Source organism: Balaenoptera musculus, chromosome 3 (assembly GCF_009873245.2).
Source record: "Balaenoptera musculus isolate JJ_BM4_2016_0621 chromosome 3, mBalMus1.pri.v3, whole genome shotgun sequence".
NCBI classification, from domain to species: domain Eukaryota; kingdom Metazoa; phylum Chordata; class Mammalia; order Artiodactyla; family Balaenopteridae; genus Balaenoptera; species Balaenoptera musculus.
In genome coordinates this window covers 30,467,815-30,492,212 of record NC_045787.1, presented here as the reverse complement: position 1 = coordinate 30,492,212, position 24,398 = coordinate 30,467,815, and the positions used below count along the sequence as shown (strand labels likewise).

General features: G+C 42.0%; 1 protein-coding gene across 1 annotated transcript in view; it reads right to left on the bottom strand.

Moving 5' to 3' along the window:
- The window catches only part of EGFLAM (EGF like, fibronectin type III and laminin G domains), a 164,741-nt gene that overhangs the window by 105,701 nt on the left and 34,642 nt on the right, over positions 1-24,398 (bottom strand). Inside the window, exons 2-5 of the mRNA XM_036849240.1 lie at positions 13,001-13,110; positions 11,725-11,808; positions 8,624-8,650; positions 664-781 (exon numbers count right to left, since the gene is read on the bottom strand). Coding sequence (XP_036705135.1) covers positions 664-781; positions 8,624-8,650; positions 11,725-11,808; positions 13,001-13,110 — 339 coding nt within the window. The remainder of the gene's footprint in view (positions 1-663; positions 782-8,623; positions 8,651-11,724; positions 11,809-13,000; positions 13,111-24,398) is intronic.

The window sequence follows — 24,398 nt, the reverse complement described above, 5'->3', positions numbered from 1 at the left end:
ATTTTTTCTGCCTTCTCTTCCTAGCAAAACGCTATGCAGCTTTCAAAAACCGGGCCAAAGATATGGTTCTTTCTGAAACCCTCCCTGAGCCTTGGGGTGGAGAACGTGCTCCTTCTGAGTGCTTCCAGAGCCAGCTGGGCAGACCTCGGATGCACTGGATCTACCTGCCTACCACGTGCCTCTCCCTCCACAAGGAGCTCCTATGAGCAACGATGTCTTCAAGCCACTTTTGTCCCCCAGTGTCCAGCGCAGTACCACCTCAATGAGCCTTTGTTGCATTCCCCTGGCCTATAAGATCTCTTCTCCCACTCCCCTTCCTCGCCTTCTTAACTCCCACTTACTTAATTCCCACTTAGCAGTCATGTCCTCAGGGAATCCTTATCGCACCCCTATATCGGATTTTACAACAGAAGATCTTACAGCACTATGGGAAGCACTTCTCACTATCTGCGGCCACACATTAATTAGATAATGTCTTGACCCACGCCACTAAGTTCTGAGAGGGCAGGGGCTGTATGCCTGTTTTTGTTCACCACTGAATTCCCAGAGCCTAGCATAGCACAGTGCCTGGTACATAGTAGGTCCTCACTGATATACTGAATGAAGGAATGAATGAATAGCACCCATCACTTTCTTACTATTAATGAATTGGACGCATTTTACCTTGGAGCAAAGTGGTAATGTGCCGAGGAGAGCTAAGCCGCCCTTTGCCAGTCTGGCTGTAAGCTGCCACGCTTACTCGGTATTCAGTGCCTGGTTTCAAATCTCCGATCACTTCCTCCTGTCAATGACCAAACAGGAAATGTGTCAATGATCAGAAGTTCTCTTGAGGCAAACCAGACAATCTCATGAGGGTTGCATCTTGAGGCCCCTGTGAAATTTGCTTGGGAGATTGTTTTGCTTTCTCTAGGATTGGCCAAGTTTTTTAATTTGCGAAGAGGAAAACACCATGACACATTTCCCAAGACTAATGAATTATCCTTTATACACTGTCGTAGAACTGGGACTCATTCACCCTATCAGATGTTGCTCATAACATCTGAGTTCTTCAATGAGAGTATTAGGCTGCTGGAATTCAGGTAACAATCTTTTCCAGGGTTAGAATCCCCCAGTTCTTTCTTTCCATTTGCATATCACAGATGCTCAGGGACTAGCCACAACAGCAAATTGAGGGCTTGATTTATATCCACAAAGTAGGGACTCAAACTTTGGTTCTCAAATTTTAAACTGCATCAGAATCACCAGGAGGGCTTCTTAAAACAAATTGCTAAGCCTGGCCCACAAAGTTTCTGATTCAGTAAATCTGGGAAGGGGTCTGAAAATTTGCATTCCTGAAAAGTTCCCAAGTGATGCTGCTGGTGGTTCATCAACGCCCACATTGAGAACCAGGAGGACTGATGATGGATGTGTGTGTGAACTTCACCTGCACAAACAGCCTTGACCAAAAAGTCCCAGCTGAAGATGACTTGCTCCATCTTGAGACTACAGTACCGAATAGTAAGTGGGAGCCTGAAGCCACTGGTCCCAGTAAACTGCAGTGGAAATGATACTGACTTTGGAATCAGTCAGTCCTGGGCTTGAATTCTGACTCTGCCACTTATTGCTAGCTATGGCCTTGATATTAAATTCCCTGAGCCTTAGTTTCTTCCTCTGTAAAATGGGGATGATGTATAACTATCTTGCATAGTTGCAATATTTGGGATAATGTATGTAAAGTAGCTGGTACCAAGGATGTCCTCAAGAAACAGGATTGTGATGATTATTGTCTTAAGCATGTGAAAGCCTTCTTTTTCTCCACTTACCTAGGTTCCACCTTCTCTGAGGCCAAAATCTTCCCCTTGACAGCTGACCACACAGAACTGATATTACCCTACCAAGTGTTGTGCCACTAAATTAGCACTTATACATACTAAAAATTATTACTACTTCTCCCATGGAATCGCAAGCCACTTGAGAGCAGGTATCCTGTCTTATATTTCTTCACAACATCCTCTGCAAATGATTAAACATTCATTGTTGTTAAGGAGAACTAATCAATTGATCAATAAAAACTTTTAAAAATATTCAACAAATAGTTATTGAATACTTACTACAGTAGTTCTTAACCCTGAAAGCACGTTAGAATCACTCAAAGATCTAAAAAAATACCAGTGCTAGATTCCACTCCAGACCACTTAAATCAGAACCTCTGGGGGGGCAAAGCCTGGGTGTCAGTTTGTTTAAAGTTCTCCAGGTGATGCTAATATGGGCAGCCAGGTTTGTGAACCACTGGTCTAGGGCTTGGTTCACCTCTCCTGGCCTCTGAACTCCATCTGTCTCCCCTCCTCTCTTTCTCCTGTATCTCCAACCTTTCCCTTATCTACCTGATGCTTCCATAAGTATTTACTGTGCTCAAGTCACTCTTATCTTAGACAATCAATTATTCCCCACCACACATGTGCCCCTGTCTCCTCTCCAGAGATGCAACATTCTTAAAGAAGTTGTCTCTACCTTCTCGCTTCCTATTCACTCCTCAACTTGCTCCCATCTGGCCTCTCCTCACTGCAAACAACTGAGATGTTCCTACCAAAGTCACCACAATGACTTTGCAGTCAACCCAGTGGGAATGTCTCCATCTTTACCTGACTATTTGCAGCTTTCAATACTGTTGCCCACCCTTGCTTCTGAACTCTCTTGGTTTCCTTGGAAACTGTGACTGCTCCTCCATGTCTCCTTCTACTTCTCTTGTTGCTCCTTCCAAGTATTCTCCACCCACTCCCCATTCTCTGCTGGCCCCTTAGGTGTTGGTCTTTCCCAGAAGTTCACCCCTCACCATCTCCTCTCACTCTGTAGCCTTGCTTAGGTGAGCTCATCTACCACTACCTTAGCTTCTAGCACCTTTGAATGACATCTCCCACCATCTCCAGCTCTAACCTGCCTCTTGATCTCCAGACATGGGTTTGTGACTGCCTCTTGAACTTCTCTACCCAGCAACTACCATGCAACTCAAGTTCAACATAACCAAAGCTCAACTAACCATCCCTCCTCTGACTACCAAAAACAAAATAAAAAATTGCTTCACCCTTTGTGTTCTCTCTCTCATTACCTAAACCAGAAATTCTCAACACTTTCCTCTCTATGTTCACCACCCCTCCTCCCTAACCACCATTCAATCAGTTACCAATACTCTTTCGTATCACTTGAATCTGTTTACGTCATTTTATCCTCACACCCGTTTAAGTCCAAGTCCTCATAATGATGACAATGGCTCTGACTCTCCCGACCACCAATACTTCCTGCACATCCAATCTGTACTCCACACTGCTAAGTTATTTTCCTAAACCCAAATCTGATCATGTCACTTCCACTTACAATAGCATCTTTGCGTCCCCCTGTTTATCCTTCCAGCATCATCTCATGCCACCTCCCTTCCTTACATTCTATATTCCAGTCATACTTAAGAACTTGGCAGGGCTCAAATTTATGCCATTCAATTCCTTGCCTCTGGGCCTTTGAACGGACTGTTCCATCTGCATGGAATGTCCTTCTCCCTGCTCCTGCCTGGCTCACCCCTGCTCATCCTTCATGACTCAGTTCAGCTACGACATTACCTCATTCCTCTGACCCCCAGCCCCCAGTCTGGTTAGGCGTCCCTCCTCTATGCTTCCCTGGCGTCCTTGGTGTACCTCAATCGTAGCAACACTCGCCTTATACTGTAATTGTCTGTTTACCGGTCACCTTCTCCCCACCCGCTTGAGGGCAGTGAAGCAAGTTCTTACTCCTCTGGCATCCCAAAGCTTAGCATTATCCGACATGTAGCAAATGCTCAGACAGTGCTTTTTGATGAATGAATAAATGAACTACTGAGTGAATGAAAAAAATCAAACCAAGAGGTAGGATATAAACAGATTACCTCATCAAGAACCAACTTCTCCTACTGACTGCTCCAACTTGATTAACAGCATCTGTAACTCTGCCCCAGACCCCGGGTTAGTAACCCCGGAGACAAAGCTGACTGCCTCTTACCCACCTCCCCTCAGCCACCTCCACATGCCTTCCAGACCTGTTCCCTTCTTCCGCTTCCCTCGAATCCTTACTTGGGCCATTTCTACAGCCTCCAAGAGAGTGTCTGTCTCCAATCTTCCCTTCCTTCTCTCTCCCCCTGACTGCATCCTACATATGACTGCACAAGGGGTCCTTGCTGAACATACGGTCCTGCTTTCACAGCTCCCTGTCCCCCATCCTCACCCCTGCTCTAATTCTCTGCATCTGTGCACCCTAGTTCCACCATCTGTCTCCTGGTTTCATTTCAAGTTGGGTAGTTAGGAGGCTGGGGGCCCCAGGTGTATACAAGACTCCTGTCTCCCTCCTCTCCCAACTGCCACTCCCAGGCTTTTCCCAGGGAAGCGGAATCACACTTTCAAATCAACCCAATGCTCTCACAGCCTTTGCTGTAGAATCCCTTCCTCCTGTGAAGTCATTACACTGTATGAAGTACAGGGGTAGTGACGTGGTTTCATAGATTATTGTAGATATCAGCTATGCGCCAATACCAAATACAGCTACCATTAGTTACCATTTATTGAGTGTTTTCTCTGTTCCAGGAACATATATAGCCTGAGTCTTCCATCAGGCCTATGAGGTAGGTATCACTCTTATTTTCACTTCCAGAGGAGAAAACTGAATCTCTGAAAAGTGAATGATTTGCTCAAGGCTGTATATTTATTAAGCGGCAAAGTGGGGATTTGAATCCTGCTTTGTTTGACTCCAGGGACCAAGTTCTAATTGGATAATACATGAATGAAAAATATTAAATAATATTTAAATCAAAAATTCTTATCATAAACACTGAAGACCAGATAATTATTTTATCTATAAACATGGCAATTTATGTATCTGCAATTTAAAAGTGATCACTGAAAACCAAGGGAAACTACACTTGTAGAAGTTCTTAATGTGGATTAAAAAACAACTAATCTTTTTGTTTGAAGATCAGTGCTACCTTTAGCCCAGGTATATTCTGAGAGGTGGAGGGTCACCCTCCCAGAAGCTATTTCCAGTCTTTTCTGGTGTCTTTTCCTGAGCTGACAGGCTAGTAGATTAGCATAAGAGAGCAAGGGTCAAGGGGACTGAGTAGTTGGGGTCATAAAAAGAGGGGTTGGATTCAATGATTTAACTGTCACTTCTTCCTCCAATATCTCTCCTTCCAAATGGAATCCCTCAGAATAATGTGACTTGTGATAACCCTTGAATTTTTTAGTAAAATGCTGCACAATTACACAAGTCTTTCTATTTCTGTCCTTAAATGTCTTATGGCCACTACTTCAGCCTTCATCAAACTAGATAAGATGCTAAATATACCCTTTTCAAAGTAGAAAAAGAAACTGTTTTTTTTTTACCTTGTGGAAGTTTGAAAATTAGTCAAAATATTTATCTCTCTTGGACCTATTTCTGCACAAGATGGTAAGAAACAAAGACAGAGAAATTGCTTTCTTGGGGTAGAAGCCAGAGTGAATTCCACAGTCTCCTCTGGTCCCTTCCATGCTTTTTGGGGGGGCGGGGAGCAAAGTTGGGTGAATTGCTGCAAAATAACCCTACTTTGTGTCCCTTTCTGAAATACAGAACCCCTTCCAAAAGTTGCCTCCTTTGTCTTTTAACACCACCAGTGGCTGTCATGTGATCAGAAAATTTATATTTGTAGAAGATAAAAGCAAGTCTAGTTAGTTAGTTCACTGAGCCCAGGAAGAAAGCTCCAACAACTTTACAACCAAGTGAGCTATTCCCCAGGACACTTGCCTCCCTCACAGACTACCAGAAACAACAACCTTTTATCTTATGATTGTATAATCATAATATAATCATAACTTATACTCCATTTTGGAATTTATAAAATCCTTGCGTACCAGTGCCACATTTAATTCTCACAACAGCTCTGAGATGTCAGTCTTATCCTCCTCATTTTATAGATGATGAAACTGGACCCATAAAGTTTATATAACTATACTCTGGGCAGGGCAAGAATGGGTCTGGTTTCACTGATAAAATGCACGACTTAATATGCCTCCGATTGCCTGACTCAAGACGGAGTACATCTAACCCTCAGGCTAGCACCTCGTTTTTCAGGTGTCCAACTGCCTTTTCCATGTCTACTGCACCAGATCTATTCCCTCCATTCACAGTCTGTGATAGGAATGACTCTCTGCCCCTAGTATCCATTCTCTCCTTTCTTGTAATAGAACCCCTGTACATTTCAGTTGGACCATGGCCACTCAAAGACTACATTTCCCAGCCTCCCTTGCATCTAGATGTGACCATGTGACTAAATTCTGTCCAATAGGATATGAGCAAAAACGCTGAGGGCAATTTCTGAATTATCCCTTCAATAGTTAGTGATATGTTCCCTTTCCCCTTTTCCTCATCTTTTGGCTAGAATGTGGATGAGGCAGTAAGCTATTTTGGATGATGGGGAGGCAGGCCAGAGGGGTTGGCAAAGCAATGAGATGGAAGAATCCTGGCACAAGGAAGCCACCAGAAGAGCCCTAAGCTGGTTATATTCAGACCATTACATGATGGAACAAGAAGGCACATCTTGTTAGGATCACTGTTATTTGGGGTTTGGGGACTGCTAAACTTTCATTCTAATTCATGCTAGACCCAATGTTCAAAAACAACCTGGATAGCTATGTAAGAGGAGCCCCTGAAAAGATGGGACTATTCTTAACTGAATCCCTGTTCGCTTTGCAATGATGAAACCGTGTTGAATGGCTCTGAACTTAAATCTCTGACCTTGAATCAAACCTCACCTTTACCCGCTTCCATGCTGCACTTTCCTCCTACTGCTGGAAACCCAAGTGGTATGTTTCCAGAAATGAAGCTGTATGTTGTCTTGTTCAGTAGTCTGGACAAGTAGCCCCTACACCGGGAGGGCATCCAGTGAGCATAGCTAAGAGGAGGCATGAAGTGGGACAGCACTGGACTAGGAGCCAGGAGATCCAGACTCTAGAGCCAAAGAGCTGTGTGGTTTTGAAGATGCCACTTAACTTCTCTGGGCCAAAGTTTCAACATGGAAATTCTACAATTCTTCTAAAATAACCTTCACTGGTAGCTAGTAACCTTGGGTTCAACTTCACAGTTGCCTCTATAAGTTAAGTCTGTGCCTCGGCTGCCTTAGTAGAAGTTGGGAATATTTAGCATCATTAGATGGAAGGCACAGGGAAATAGGAAAGGGTTATCTTCCAAACAGCCTTCTTCCAAAGGTCCAGAGGAAGGCTGTGCAGGCCAGAGTGGAGGGATTTCCATTCCCTGAGTGGTCACAGAAAGATGGAGTATTTTCCAGGGTTTTGCAAGAGGGGCAGCATTGGGGCTGGACAAATCTTCCTCATATGGATCTACCCTGCATATTGCAGGAGAGTCTGTATCCCTGAAGCTTGTTCACTAGAACGCCCACACCTATTTCCATATGCCCACAGGGAACAAAGAAGCCCCCAGTTGGCAACCATTACTAATTGGCCTCTTCATTTTATAGTCAAAGAGAGGTTCAAGGGGGTTCAGTGACCTTGCCCACAGTTACCCTTGCTCTAGTGACGGAGCTGGGACTAGATGCAAGTCTCATGATTCCTGTCTGCTTTATCCCTTAACCCTGGATAAGACCCAAATAGAATCACTATTCTGGGTCAGCCAGACCAGTGAACTCCAAAGCAGGGCGGTGGTGCATCCCCCTGAGAGAGCAAGACAATCTACTGGGATGTTGGAAGAAAACATAAGGACTTTATACTTCTATTTTATCTCCTCCTTTAAAAGGCTGTGGGATTTTATAATGTACACAATATATATGTAGAGTAGCAGATGTATACTTTACAAATACATACATATACATATATTGGTATATGTTCAAATATTTTTTAACTGATGGTATGCATGATCAAAAAGTGTTAAAGACCACCAGTTTAAGGACCATTTCTATTTCTAACTCTAAAAACATCACCAAATTGTCCTGATTTGTTTTACTATTTATTTTTCCAGGATGAAACCTGCTGGTTGTTCTTCTAAAAAAAGGTTAAGTGTCAAATGCTAATCAAATCAGAAGCCTTTATATAGGCAGACTATCAAAGAGTGCATCAGAATTCCACATGATCCACCAGGTTATTTTGGTCATTTCTTCAGTTGAATCAGACTAACCATTTGTCAGCCCAATCCTCTTTTCAGCATTCTTCCAGAAAGTCAATCAACCGGGTTTAGGTGACCCGGTTTTGTCTCATTGAGAAGGTCTAGGATTGTTAGGGGCAGTGAGGAAAGAAGAAGGAAAAGGGGGTGGAGGAGCTCCCCTCACAGTGGGGCTCGCTAGTTGAAATATTTTCTCTCCTTTTCAATCTTTTTCACCTTGTCTTGGAACAGAACTTAAATTACTTCAACCTTTAAAAACGTTGCTCTTAACCTTACTCTACCATGTGAGATAAAACAGTTTCTTTCTAAATGATTAAAAATTCACCCAGTATGCTCCGCGACTGCTGCTTCCACTAGAACCAAGCACTCTCCGTGGGCCTTAATCAGCGAGGGAGATGCAGGAAAATCAACATTTTGATGAAAAGAGACCCCCTGAATCCAGGGCTGGGGCAAGGGTTTAACTTTGCGAAAGCATACTTACAAAAATCATCTGATGATCCAATCGTCCCTGGAGAGGAGAAAAAACAAAACAATATGAAAAGGAAAGGAAGGCTAGCAGGAACTAAAATGAACTCCTAGAGTAGCTGCCCTTCCACCACGTATAGCCAAGGGCAGCAAACACACACCTTGGCAATGTGATTTCTCTTGAACACTCACTCAGTTCTTATTCTGCGCCGCATGTGGTGCTGAGGGTTCTATGACCATGATCTTGTTTAATGCCCACAACATCAAAAGCTGCTGTTCTTGGGCAGCTTTTGGTCTTATTGGGAAAACCACATTTACACTGATAAAACCATTGGAGAGCAACATGAGACCAGATGTCATTTACATGCAACTTACTAGACAGATTGAGGTCTGTAAGATGCTACAGGATGATGTGATGGAGTACAGATGTTCCCAAACTTTCTCTGTTCATGGCACCATTAGTATCGCAGTATTATTTTTACAGCACCTCTAATCCAGAAAAAATCCCTAACGGTTCCATTTATTCAATAGTTATACGCAAAAGATTTGGTAGTAGTAGTTTACACAGATGTTGCTGTTTCCCGTGCAAAGTTCAAATATTCCACAAGGCCCCTGTGAGTTTGCTGCAGAGCCCTGAAGCACACAGGCTGGGAACCACAGATAACGCTACCCATGATATAGCTCCTATTCCGGTTCTTGTTTTGTCGATGAGGAAACTGAGACCCAGTAAGGTTACCCAGCTGGTTTGTTGTCATACAGGAATCTGAATGCGAGTCATCTAAACCCAGAGCCCCCTCTGCCGTGCCAGACCGCTCCCCTCCCCCTTCCTGACTTGCTGCCTTTATGTCTAGTCATCATTTCTTCTCTCCATTCTCTGTATTCTGCACCTCCCCTGCCCCTCTGCCCGAACACACAAGCCCACGAGCATGTACACACACGTGTGTTCATTCCCTCGGTTCAAACCATTCCTTTCGACTTGAATACCCCTCTCTCTCCTCTGCCTTTCCAGAAACTGCCCCTGCTTCAACTCTCAGCCCCCAGTTTTACCTCGTGACCACTTGTTCCTACACTAATCTCTCCGTCTTCAAAACCTCAGTCTGTCTAGTAAGTGGCATGTAAACGACATCTGGTCTCATGTTGCTCTCCAATTGTTTTATCAATGTAAACGTGGTTTTCCCAATGGGACCGAAAGCTGCCCAAGAACAGCGACTGTGTGTTATCTCGTGCTGGGTGGAGAGTAGCAACTGTGCAAGTTTGCTGAAATCGGCAAGGTAATCAAATGCTATAATTTGGTAGCATATTCTAACACCTCGGTGTAGTGAATGGAGAGAATATATTTAACATAAAGGCAATGATCATCAGGAATAGCAACTAACATCTATATGGCTTCTTACTTTTTACTAAAGGCTTTTACATGCACAATTTTATCTGCCACTCACAACAGTATAATGATTACACCCCTTGCATGGGAGAAAGTTGAGGTTTAGACAGTCTAAGTAGCTTTGGCCAAAGTTACCCAACCTGTAAGTGGAGGAAGGAGGTCTGGAAGCCCAGGGTGCCTGTCTCCCTTCCTGGCCTCTGCTTTCTGTTTGCACTGCAGTGGCCTTCCCAGAAATGCCAGAGTGTCGGGCCCGGGTTCATGTAACGGGGCAGGATCTTGATTTCAGAGGCACCGTGCGGACTCCAGGACCCCTGTCACCAGCACCGTGCCCTCTCTGCGCAGGCTGTGCTCCAGTCTGAGCCGTGAGCCACATTCACTACAGGACAGGAGGCTGGGCAGCTGCGAACACCGCTAGGGATGATGTCAGTCCCACGGTGGGGTCCAGGGGCTCGTTGAAAGTTCCAGTGCTGTCAAGGGGAGATGGCACCTCAACCGGCGGTGGCCTAGGTGCGGCCAACCCGATCTCCCCCCCTCAGGATAGACTAAAACCACAGAGGCTGGGGCTGAGAGCTCCTGAGGCAAATGAGGGGTACTTCAGCAAAAGTCTGAGAATAAAAGCAGCATGCAAAATACAAACAAGCCGAACACGTGCATCTCTTCTTTTCTGAGTCATGAGAGCTTTGGTAAAAATAGCCAGAGCAGGACCCAGAATTCAGTCTGCCCTAGGTTTACAGTCGACTGTTACTTGCTAACGTATGGTTTGAAGAACGTTACTTCACCTCTCTGAGTCTCAGCATCCTTGTCAGGAAAATGAGGTCACAGTATAGTTGTAAAGATGAAATGGAAGAACAAACGTAAAGCATGAGGGAGAGTGCCTGGCAGGTAACAGACTCTCAGTAAGTGACAGCTACTCATCACGGATGACAAATAAGTTTCTAGGTGCTGCGCCCAGCAGGCATTTACTAAATAGGAGTTACAATCACCACCTCGTCCTCCACCACCATTATAGCTACGGTATTCTGGGCACTGATGTTAACTCCTTGTAGAGCAATTAGAAAGGCTCTAGCCCGGGCTAGAATAATTTAGTAGAATGGGGAAGGAGGCAGCGAGTGAAAGAAAAGGAAACAGAACATGCCTAAGGCAGAGAAATTCACCCCAAGAGACCTTGACAGGAAACAGAAAAGAAATAGATGAAGAGCCAGCAACTGGTTAGTGGAAGGACAGGATGCCGCCGGCTGGGGAAGAAAAATAAACAACTTGCACCGTTTGAATATACATTTCCAATGACATCGTTTTCTTCTGCACTGTGTCTCCGGGGAGTTGAGAAGAAACAAATGTGTCATATTTATTTATAAAGCTTTATTGGGATTTCAAAAAAAATCAGAATTGAATTTTATGGGGAAAAGAAGGGGGAAAAAAACAGCTGTAAGAGAGCTGTTTTCTCGCAGGATAAATGGGGTGGGCTGAGTCCAGCATGGAAGCTGCCTTTCTGGAAGCTTTCCTCCTACGGCTGCCTTTCTGGAGATAACACATGCACGTGATGGGTTTATGGACACGAAAGACGTTCTAAATTCCAAAGGACTATACAAACATTAGTTTTCATTGTTGTTGCTATTATTATTATTATTATACATTCAGCAGCACATACACACACCAAATTAGAAATCCTTCCGAATATCAATGAAATGCCAACCAGGGATGTGCTTTTAGGAGGCTTCCAGGATGGAGTTACTCACCGTGGTCAGGGTATCCAGGCCGAGTGGCACACCGTGGGACCGCTCCTGCAGGGATTTATCTACGCCCACCTCAGAGTAAAAGACCTGGAAAAGATGCAGACATCCGGGTGAGAGCGGGGCCAGCACTTCTCCACCAGACCAAGGGCCCGTGGTTCGAACTGTACTCACAACCACAGCGGGTCCTGAGGCGCGCTGCCTCACCTCTCTCACACTAGTTCCTTGTCAGCAAACATCAGACATACCTGGCCAGGGTTGCAAACTCCTAAGCCTGCAGAGACCCAGAGGAAGACACGGAGTAAAGTGGAATGGAGAGGGCTGGACCCGGCTCCTAGTATTTTCCCCGAAACCATGATTCTCTCAGGTAATCTTTCATTTTCCCACTTGTGATTCTACCTGAGACCAGAAATCCATTTCTCCACTTTAAGATGACAACAGGGCGAGGGTCATGATACATGGCTTCTCTCCCTTGGTGAAGGGGAGACAGGAGGGAATGGTGGGTCTGGGGTCTTATGGGGGGTTTACATCCCGGTGGGCAGCTCAGCTCCAGCGGGCTTGGCGCCCCATAGGAAGGTGAGCCTGGGGTAGCCAGGTCTCTGGATAGTCCCAGAGATTTCAGCCTTTCAAGAATTTATCTGAAGTCGCCTAACTTCTTTTTTTTTTTTTTTTGGAATTTTTGAATTTTATTTTATTTATTTTTGTATACAGCAGGTTCTTATTAGTTATCCATCTTATACGTATTAGTGTATATATGTCAATCCCAATCCTAACTTCTAAAAGTTGACTCATTTTTAAAAACACTGTTCAAAGAAAACATTTTGGTAAACTGAAAAAGGGTCAGTTTGTAAATTCTCGGAGGTAGGAATGCATTCTCTGTCCCCTTCTCCACTTTGCCTGTCCACCCCATCACTTTCATTCAGATTTTACATTATTTTGTCCTATTGACAAAATAGGACAGTGACTCCCTATTACTTCCCATGTTTCTGCTTTACTCTCCAAATTTAACTGTGGGCAATTGGAGATCAGGAAGCAGGTCTTCTACTGAGTTTATATTTTCCCATCCCTGAACAGGGCAAGGACTCAGTAGAGCCAACTGACTTTCAGGGCACTTACAAATGACCTTATAGGGAAACATCTCCTCTGGTTTCACGGAGGGAGAATGAAGCCCCACACGGGAAGGCTGGTATCAGGAGACTGTATACAGGAGGAGCAAAGATGGGAAGGAGGAAGAGTTACCCCAACACACCCACTACAGAAATCCCCATGCCCAGGTACTCACAGTATACCCCGTGATGGGGCTCCCAGGATGCCTTGGCATCTTCCACTGGATGCTGAAAGCTGTACAGTTCAGTGCCTCCAGCATGATATCAAGAGGCGGCCCCACCTTGCCTGCCCCAAAACAAAAGAGATGGTGTTAAAGCTCCACGCATCCCACCTTGAGTACACTTAACACGAGATATAAGAGTGTGTGCTTACAGATGGAGAGCATACTTAAAGATGATTTCACAGGCCAGAAATGCAGACATCTCTCCAGGAGGCCACACCTGTGGCAGCTGACTTCACCAGACCTCTACTGACCCCTCCCAAACCGGCAATGGGAGGGAAATCAGCCCAGCTATCGCCCACAGTCCCTTCTGTAACTCCTAATACCTCAAGGACCAGCAAAGGGAGATTCAGGGCAGCATAGACCAAGGCGCTTGGAATGTATTAAAGCAAGATAGTGAATTTTTTTTGGTTTACTCAGTAACATATATGTTTTATAGATATGTTATATAGATTCTGTTTATATAGCTCATATAGCCTTATTGCTGAATATTTCAAAATGTGGTTTAGTATAAAATGGGGTTAGGAAATTTCAAATGTTTTACTGTATTCTTACCTCAAATAATTTTATGGTTATAAACAATAAATTTTATGTGTATAAAAACAACATATGCAGATTTCAAAATTTAGAAAACAAAAACAAAAAATTCCATCATTCAGAAATGAGTCCTGCCAACATTTTTATATAGTATACCTCCTTTTGGTTACATGGAATTTTTTGATATATATATATATATATATATATATATATATAGACACACACACACACACACATACACACATATGTATATTTTTATTTATATAATGTATATCAATTTTTTGATATATATATATATATATATATATATATAGACACACACACACACACACATACACACATATGTATATTTTTATTTATATAATGTATATATAATTTTAATTGTTTATTGTGTTCATTATATATAATATTCATATATATTCATATTATATATATTCATATTATATATATTCGATATATATTCATATATATTCTTATTTGACTTAGTATATATAGTGTCTATATATAAATATTAATATATATAAACTGATAGTATGTATTTACTAATCAAAATAATTATTTTTATTTTTAATGGCTGTTAGCTCTTCCATATAATGCATGTGCCATAATTTATAGTGTATCTCATTCCACTATTGTTAGACACAATTTATTTCTGATATTTTGCTATTTTAAATAATGCTCCATGAGGGCAGCAACTAGGTATGTCCTGTTCAGAGCACAGAGACTAATAAATGGAAGAGCTCAATAAACGTTCCTTTAGTGAACGAGTGTTCTTCAGTTTGATTTTCCACTTACTACTATGTCCTGATGATCTTTCTTTTTAGTGACTGTGTATAATTCTCCAGCATATCAGTTGGGATACTTTGTTTGCAATTCACAGAGATCTAATGTGTCTGTTTACTGGGCTACTGCTGGGGCCTTCCACCACCAATATTTTCAATAACAAAATCGAAGGCCTTTCTGGTGGACCAAGTGACAGAGGTTCAGTGTCATCAATTGGCAATAACTGCCATAGACACCTACCACTGCCACCAGTGCTGCCACTCAGGGATTTGATCTTCAACTATTCTCTGACTCTGCCTTGGTTCAAGATTTAAAGTTCCATCTGATTGGCCAAACTTATGTCATGTGACAAACATGTCATGTGACAAACATGTCATGTGACAAACATGTCATGTGACCAAGGGATCAGAGAGGAAAGATCAGTTTTTTCTGGTTTCCAAACTGGAAACGGACAGGATGAATGGAGTCTTGAAAATAGTTCTTCCACCAAGCCTATCCACTGTACCGGAGTTTCCCAAAGGAGGACAGGATCATAGGAAAAGAGTAGTGGGCAGTGGGATGGCCAAATACTCTGCTACGCAGAGCATGCATGGACATTACTCCAATAATTGACATTTAGGTTGTTTCCGAAATTTCACTGTTAAAAATAAGGCTGAGAAGAACATCTGTGTGTGTGCCTTTTCATGCACAAAAGTCCAAGCATTTCTAGGATGGATATCTATTAAAAATTATGAGTATATGCATCTTAATTTTTAATAGCTACTGACTTGTTGCTCTCCAAAAAGGATTTAATAAATGAATCTTGAAGTACATTCAATTTTTTCATTTGGGTAAATTCTCAAGGCAGAATTTTTGTGTCTAAGACAGAATTTCTCAACCTCCACTCTACTGACATTTCAGGCTGTATACTTTTTCGTGCGGGCTGTCCTGTGCGTTGAAGGATGATGTTGAGACGCAGCCCTGGTCTCTGCCCACTAGATGCTAGTAGCACCCACCAACTGTAGTTGTGGAAACCAAAAACATCTCCAGACATTGTCAAATGCCCCATGGCAGGCAAAACTGACTCCGGCTGAAAACTGTTGATCCAGAGAATGAATGTTTTAAAGATTTTTATAAATGTAACCAAACTTACATCTAGAAAATTAACCAATTTAGAAGCTTATGGAGGTGTATGAGAATGCCCAGTATAAGGAACACATCTTCACCAGATCTGAGTATTACTTTAAAATCGTTGCTACTTTGATAAGAAAGAAAAAGGAATATTTTAATATCTTCTTTGGCTATTTTTCTTCCTCCCTTCAAGTGTTTTGTACATTTTTCAATTGGGTTAGTTTTGGGTTTTTTTTCCACTAATTTAAAAGAGCTCTTAATATGTTAAAAGATCTGAGTCATTTACCTATACTTTTTCCTGTGTAGTTTTACATTTGGGTCCGGCTGTATAATTATTTATTACTGGGCAGTTTTATTGCTGAGTTGAGGTCTATGCTATCAAAATCTCAAAGGAAGCTGGGAATGGAGGAAAAGATAGTGGAAATGATTTACAGAACCCTCACAGACCACAGAATAACCAGTAAGCACAATCTCATCCTAGGTCCTAGGAATAGCACTACTCTCTTCATTTTGGGAAAAATTACAACTTATCAAGTTGGGCTACTAGGGTCAGTGAGTGGGAAACCAGTCCTTGTATCCCTTGTGGACCTGTTCAGTACAGAAAACAGAAAACTCTCTAGGTATTTTAAGCAGAAAGGTGGTTACAAAATTGGTGGCAAGACTAGGTGACTGGAATTCAGGAGTCTCCATTAGCTCTATTTTATAAATATGTAAATAAATAGGTGAGAAAGAGAGAGAGATAATAGGTAGATAGAGGATAACTAGCTAATTCGCTATTGCAGTGATTCAAAACCAAGAAACCCCAGCCTTCACACTCGATCCTGCCATTCCTACCATTACAATTGCCTCCAGACACACACGAAAGTGGTGGTGCACCTTGGAATGATGAGTTGCCATGTTTTGATGGCCTTGCTTGGCAGGAGGAACAGCAGCCGGAAAGTGGCCTTCCTCCCATTCCTGCCTCTGTAAGTCCTAAGAGTGCATCTAATTTGTGGGACCTAATTTACATCCAGAATACTGACTGCAAGGCAGTCTGGGAAATGTTTTTATTTCTCCAGCCTTTGCATTACAGTAATGGCACCTAGAAGAAGGGTAAAATGGATGTTGTTGAACAAGCCAATCCACAGTATCCATGACATGCTGGTACCGTGAAAAGCCTGAATTCTAATATACTATCCCTTTTATGTTCATATTCTCTAAGAAAGTATTCAAATCAAGCCCTGCTGGAACACAGCTAGGTATGACTTCTATTTTATCAGCATATTCTTTCATTTATTCAATCTTTCACACACCTAACATATATTTATCGAGCTCCTATATGTTATCAGGCACTGGCTTAGTCGGTGAGGCTACCTTAATAATGAAGAGACACAGGGGACCACCAACAAGTTAGCAGGACATTACAATTGGGTGTGAGGAACATAGAGGGAAGGATGGAGCACTTTGGTGGCACATAGCAAGGACACACCTGACTCCACCTGGCAGACTAATAAGAATGCGACAAAGTGGGGATGGAGAAGTGTCCCAAGCAGAGGGAGCAGTATACACTCTTCCTCAAAGAGTCGGGGGAAGCACCACATAACAGAGCGCCATGGTTGAGTAGATGTGGGTGGGGTGGTGAGTGAGAAACATGAAAGCTCCAAGGATTCTGCCTTGGGCAGCGCAGGGGAGGGGTGTGTGTCATTCACTCATCTAGGATCACAAAGGCAGGTTTGACTGCTGCTGATGTAGGGGGTGTGGTCATCGGCAGCTAGTGAGTGAGAGGTGGCCAGGTCAGACATTTGGGCCAAACACCAAAACTATCTCAGATGAATCGAATGGTTAAAGATGGGAAATCAAATGGTTAAAGATGGAAAAGAATTGAATTTTAAAATCAGATACCTTTTTTTTGAAGATAAACCTTTCTAAGCTTAAAAGTGCTAAAGAAAATAAATCAAAAGTGATGGATCCACGTCATAAAACTTGATTATGCTCTTCAAAGATTACAAAAGAAAAACTAAAAGCAACAGATCAAAAGGTAAATAATTGCAGCAAAATGCAGGCCAAGGGATACCTTTATTATAAAACTCATACATACTGAGAAGAAACATATTCAGGCCCTAATAAATAAACTATGAAGAGACAACTCCCATAAGAGAAAATATAGCTGATAAATACTCATGGCAAAATATTCAAATTTGCTAGTTATCAAATAAATACAACTTCTTAAAATTGAGATGTCATTTTCACCTATTAAATTAGCCAAAAATGTTTAAGTGATAGTAACTAATGCTGACAAGAGTACATAAATGTGCTAGTCTCAAAAAATTACTTATGGCAGAGTAAATGAGCGCAGGCATTTTGGAAGACAATTTGGCAAAATGCAGTAATACCCAGAGCCACAAGTGTGTTCCTTCCCTTGGACTCTCAGAGGTGGATTACAGTGTGTTGTAAGGAAAGAATCTTAAAAGAAGAGAAGCCTGCTCACATGAAGATGTTCTTCAGAGGATCACTTGTGATACGGAAAGACCATAAACAATCTAAATATTTAGAAACAGGACAAAAGTCAAGTCAATAATAGTACATTACCAAGATGGACTGTTATACAAACATCAGAAATGAGATTTGACTAAACACGTTACGGTTTCTTAGGATCTGGAACAGGGAAAGGACATAGTGGGAAAATGAGTGAAATCCAAATAGTCAGTAGTTTATTTGATAATATTGTACTATTACTAGTTAGTACTAGCACCAGTTAATTTTTTAGATTCGACAAATGTACCACGGTTATATAATATGTTAACATGAGGAGAAACTGGGTAAAAGATAGACAGGAATTCTATTATTGCAACTCTCTATAAATCTAAATTAATTTCAAAATTAAGTTTATTTTAAGAATGAGGCTTGTATCACTCTGTAGCAACAATTAGGATGTAGTGTTAAATAAAAGGTATACCCAATTGCCATCAATACTGTTATTAGAGTCATACGAAATACTGATTTGTAAAATAACTGGAAGGCAAGAGTAAAAGGCTAATTGTTACATTAAGGTAGTTGAGATTAAGAATGATTTTTTTTCCTGTTTTCTTCTATTTAGTAAGCTTCACAGAATGTTATTATATTGTTTTTCATAATTTGAAAAAATTACCTGGAAAAGTATTTTTATATTCAAAGACCAAATGTTGCATGGGCGCCAGTATGACCAGGCTCATTCAGAACTAAAGGAAATCTACAAAATAACGCTTCATGAAGCATCTGTACTAGTTTTTACCAGTCAGTTTAGGGGAGGCTGCATTGTCTCATGTTTGTTGTCTGTCTCTCAATTTAACAGTAAGGTTAAAAATAGTTTGTAATTAATGAAGCAGATTTACTAGCTCTTAACCAAAGGTAATGTACCTGCATAAAATAATATGCCCGTATCACAAGTCAACTATCACAGTAAAATGAAGGTGTCCAGGAAAAGAGGCTATTGCTGCCGAAAACAATGCCACACAGATTTGTCAATCAACAGTGACTGAAGCACTAATGGGGGGACCTGATATTATAAAGGACACAGAACAGGCACTCTCTTGCTCCGCCCTACTTTGGTGGCTGGCCATAATCTAGAACAGTATTTCCCCCAATATTTTGCTCCCTATGCCCTCAATTCTCGGACAGTTCTGATTCTAAGTTACATCTCACAATTATGTCCCTTTGGATGTAACTGTGTCCAAGGGGGCATCAACATGGGGCCTCACAGGACATGAAGGCCTAGAGGATGGCCCAGCCAGATCTCACGATGTGTAGGGGAGGAGAGATGGGGTCGTGACCATGGCCCTGTCCTCAAGTCTTCATGAAGATTCTAAACTAGAGCTGGTAAGGAAGTCAGTGCTCTGAGCATGCTGCCTTTATAGTATACTCATTCCGGTGTCCTTGAATACTGACTGGAAGATTTTCTTTTCCCTTTCTCAAAATAACTAACATATAATGCTATAATTATTATTATTATTTGAATTTTCAAATCTTTTCTAAAAAGAAATAAAATAGGACAAAACTTTTGCAAACCATATATTTGATAAGAGGTTAATATCCAAAGTATATAAGGAACTCATACAACTCAATAGCAAAAAAAAATAATATGGGGCTTCCCTGGTGGCACAGTGGTTGAGAATCTGCCTGCCAATGCAGGGGACATGGGTTCGAGCCCTGGTCTGGGAAGATCCCACATGCCGCGGAGCAACTAGGCCCGTGAGCCACAATTACTGAGCCTGCGTGTCTGGAGCCTGTGCTCCGCAACAAGAGAGGCCGCGATAGTGAGAGGCCCGGGCACCGTGATGAAGAGTGGCCCCCACTTGCCGCAGCTAGAGAAAGCCCTCGCACAGAAACGAAGACCCAACACAGCCATAAATAAATAAATAAATAAATAAATAAATAAATAAATAAAAATTGTATAACTTAAAAAAAAAACAGATGTATAAAAAAAACCAAACAAATAATATGATTAAAAAATGGACAAAGAACATGAATAGACATCTTTCCAAAGAAGATGTACAAATAAATAGCTAACAGATACATGAAAAGGTGCTCAACATCACAAATCAGGGGAATGCAAATCAAAACCACAAGGAAATATTACCTCACACCTGCGAGAATGGCTATTATCAAAAAGACAAGAAATAACAAGGATGTGGAGAAAAGGGAACCTTTGTGCACTGTTGGTGGGAATGTTAATTGGTACAGCCACTATGGAGAACAGTCTGGAGGTTACTCAAATAATTAGAAATAGAACTACTATGTGATCCAGCTATCCCACTTCTGGACAGTTATCTTTATCTGAAGGAAATGAAAACAGGATCTCAAAGAGATATCTGTACTCACATGTTCATTGCAGCATTATTAACAATAGCCAAGACATGGAAACAACTAAGTGTCCATTGATGGATGAATAAAGAATATGTGGTAGATATAGATATAGATATATACACACATACATACAATGGAATATTATTCAACCATAAAAAAGGAAATCCTGCCATTTGTGATGACATGGGTGAAACTTAAGGGCATTAAACTAAGTGAAATAAGTCAGACAGAGAAAAGCAAATACCATATTATATCACTTATATGTGAAATACAAAAAAAGCAAAACATAATAAAAACAGAGAGTAGATTGGTGGTTGCCAGGGGTGGGAGAAGGTGAAAAGGTAGGGGGTGGGCAGGGAGAGTGGGTGAAGGTGGTCAAAGCATACAAAGTTTCAGTTATAAATTGAATAAGTAAGTTCTGGAGATCTAAGGTACAGCAAGACGACTATAGTTAATAGTACTTGAAAGTTGCTAAGACAGTAAATTTTAAATGTTCTCACCACACACACACAAAAATGCTAACTATGTGAGTGATGGATGTGTCAACTAACCTTACTGTGGTAATCATTTCTCTCTATATATATCAAATCACCACATTGTACACCTTAAACTTACACAATGTTGTATGTCAATTATATCTCAAAAAAGCTGGAAATAAATAAATAAATGTATGTATGTATGTTGGGGGACGGGATAAAATATAGCTGAAACGCCATTCTCCATTCCTCTCTTCCAGAGGTAACAACCATTTGGTGTTACATGTCCTATCCCCATGTGAGTCTGTGTACTCTGATTTATCTGCACATTTCTTATTTAATATTTTTACTGGAAATAACCTAATTGTCCATTGGTAAAGGAAGGGATAAACTGGTTTATTCATACAATGTATCAGTATCTTTTCTACTTGAACATTTATTCCTTTAAAAAGAAAAAGAGATCTGAGAAAAAAGAGAGAGAGAATGAGAGAGAGAGAGAAGAAAACTTTTGTGTATTTTAAAGCACTATTCAAGTATTAGCCAGCTTCTGATCTTCCCCTCACTGCTGGCTTAGCAACCATCATCCTTTGGTTTCTAAATACATTGTCACTTGCCCATGGGCATTTCAGTTTCCAAAATTTCATCACTGCCATCTGCTGGTCCTTTTGTCCTGCTGGTTAATGCTCTTTGCCCCAGCTGACAAGCATTTTAGTGGGATTTTTTAGGGACCAGTAGTAAATATGTTTGTTCAACCCACCACGTGTCACCAGAAATCAACTGATCCTCATAAAAGTATGGGATAGAGGAAGGAGACATTATTCCCACTTTACAGATGAAGAAACTGAGGTCTAGAGTCTACTGATGTAAGATCTTATCAACGGGGCAGGAGATAGAGACAGTGAGTAGTAACAAAGAAGAGATGATCTTCTTCTCTCCACCCCTTAAAGTTTGTGTTCTTGGTGATTCTGCCGAATGTCCTCTTCTCAGCTCCACTACACTCTCTTCCTGGGTGCTCTCATCCCTGCCAGTCATTACCACATATACGCTGGTGGGCTCCCCCCGCCTCCCACCCCGTCCATTTCCCCAGCCCAGCCCTCTCTTCCAGAGGGCAGGTCTATGTACCCAACTGCCAAGTGGACCCAGATGTCACACGGGCCTCTCAAATTCAACAGGCCAAGAGTGAATTCATCATCTTTCTCTTTAACCTGAGCCCCTCCAGTAATCCCTGTTCTGGTAAATGGTATCATCATCCACCATGACGTCCAGAAACCTGGAAGTCACCCTCGGCATCAAATTGATCACATGGAGTCCATTCTCTCCTATTCATGGAGGCCTCAGAATCCTCCTCGACCCAGTGCCTGGGGCAGCGCCGCCAACTGTTCGGAGCTGTGCTCGCAACGGAACTCATTTGCCATTTCTCAAGACTTCCCCCAAGGTTTCTCTGGCCTTTCCAGATTCTAAGGGATATAGTTTCCCTCCCACAGTGCCCTCAGCCTGCGCCCTCCTCGGAAGAATGTGTGTTGTTAGTAAACTAAATGGAACTTTTTTCAGCAAAGCAGTTGAAGGCCATAGGATTGGTGACTCTAAATCGTATGAGTAGGAGGGGCGTGTGAAGGGCCATCTGGTTGGAAGGAGGCATCAGAGGCCTTGTCTTATGGCATATTTGCATCGCGAGCACAGCATTTTTCTCTTTCTGTGTTTGTCTGGGGTGTCCTTGAAGGAAAGGCAGGTCTCCAGCTGGGGGCCGTCTGAAGCTGTATTTGCAGGGCAAGCACAATATTTATACAGACATTGTATGATTATTGGAGTATCCATAGAGCGGGCAAGCTGAAGGCAGGAGCAAACCACCCAGTAGGGCCCCTCTGAGCTGGAGATAGATTCCAGACAGGCGGTGGCAGACCTGGAAAGGCCAGAGAAACCAGCTGGGAAGTCTTGAGGCTTGGCCTGGTATCAGCTTTGGAGATAAAGAGATATCGGAGTGTAGTCCCAACCAAATGAACCAAGCAAACTATTTCTCTCAATCTCTTCCAGCTAGGGAATGAAAGATTAGGAGTGAAACTAAAGAGACTTTCCTCACATCTCTACAACCTCTGAGTCATCAGGAGAAAGTCCAGTCATTTGACAGGGCAAGTCGAGCCCAAGTTACTCTCTCTAAACACTCTTAAGGAAGCAAAAAAATGTTGATAATGGTTATAACACTGAGGTCTTCTGGGATTTTATCTATTATGACATAAAAACGTATTAGTGCTTCCTCAATATTAAAAAAAAAATCAAAGTGGTAGGCCACTTACATGTGGACCAAACAAGATTTAAGCAGTTAAATACAAAAATAACTCATATTTAAGCAACTATGGTTAGAATGTTGGATTATATATTATGCAATAAAAAACTAGTTTTGAAGAACTGTAGCGTTTAAAACTAGTATAATGCATTTATACAATCTATCCTGAAGCTGTGTTCTTATAAGCTAAAAGCCATACTTCTTAAGAGGTAAATAAATAAAAAGTGTGTTTCTTTGCCATGAGGGAGCTGTATTCTTGGGCTTTCTTCTTTGGAGGGCTTTCAAAACCGTGTTTTTGCATTAGAAACTTCTGAATGATTAAGTCAATTTCTTATGGTAATTTTATTTCATAAAATACTTCAACTTCCTGTGTAAAATTCATCTCCGATTCAATTAGCTTTGTAATCCAATTCATAAAAACACTCCAAGATGCAAACAAAAATGTCATCGTGACAGACATACATTGCTCGCTTTTTAGTTATTTGATTTTCATGGAATGAACAGAGTTATATTCACTGATGCAATGGAAAATGCCCAGACTAACTAAAAATAATCAGGAAATTCTGAATAGGAAAAAAACCTTATTTCCATCTTTTTGAAGCTTTCTCCAACTAATATTACTAAAGCAGCACTATGAATATGTAACCAGAATCTGCCACTAGAGCCACTTCCAAGGTGATGCCTTCAAGGCAGTAGTAAAAATGTGGGTTTAAGACACAGAACAGCATTTGTTCTAGTTACCTAGGGATTCAGGAAATCTCAGACACTGAGGAGCAGCATGAAATGTCTTCCAGAGCCCTCCCGGCTTCTTCTAGTGGGCGGTTTATGGTTCACATCACAATCATGCTTCCCTCTGAAATCCACCGTTCCAGCATGTAATTCCACAATCCACCACTCCAGAGTACAAGTCCAGGGAGTAATGCATCTTTCCAGAACGTAATCCACCCTTGCGCAGTGCCTCCGTTTACTCGTTTGCTAACCAATGGGCTGGATTCTATGATTTCTGATGTCCCTCCTACTCTGACATCCATACTTCCCTGAATAGCACACGGGGACGCATCCACAGAACAGTAAAGGTGACAGGGAAGAGAATCACTCAGAGCGGTTCCTGGCACAATTAGACCCAGACAAACGTGGGCCCTGATTTAGAAGACCCAGTTCGGATCCTCCTTTGGCCACACCATGCCCCTTGGCTGGAGTGTGTGTCCCAGGCCAGGAGGACATGCCCAGAAGAGCCTGGGGCCCCTCCACTTGTGGACCACTCCCTGAGCACACAAGACCCAGGGTTCCCTGCCCGGATAGTCCCGAGCCTGCTTCCTGGTCCTCAGTGGCCTCTTCCCTGGGT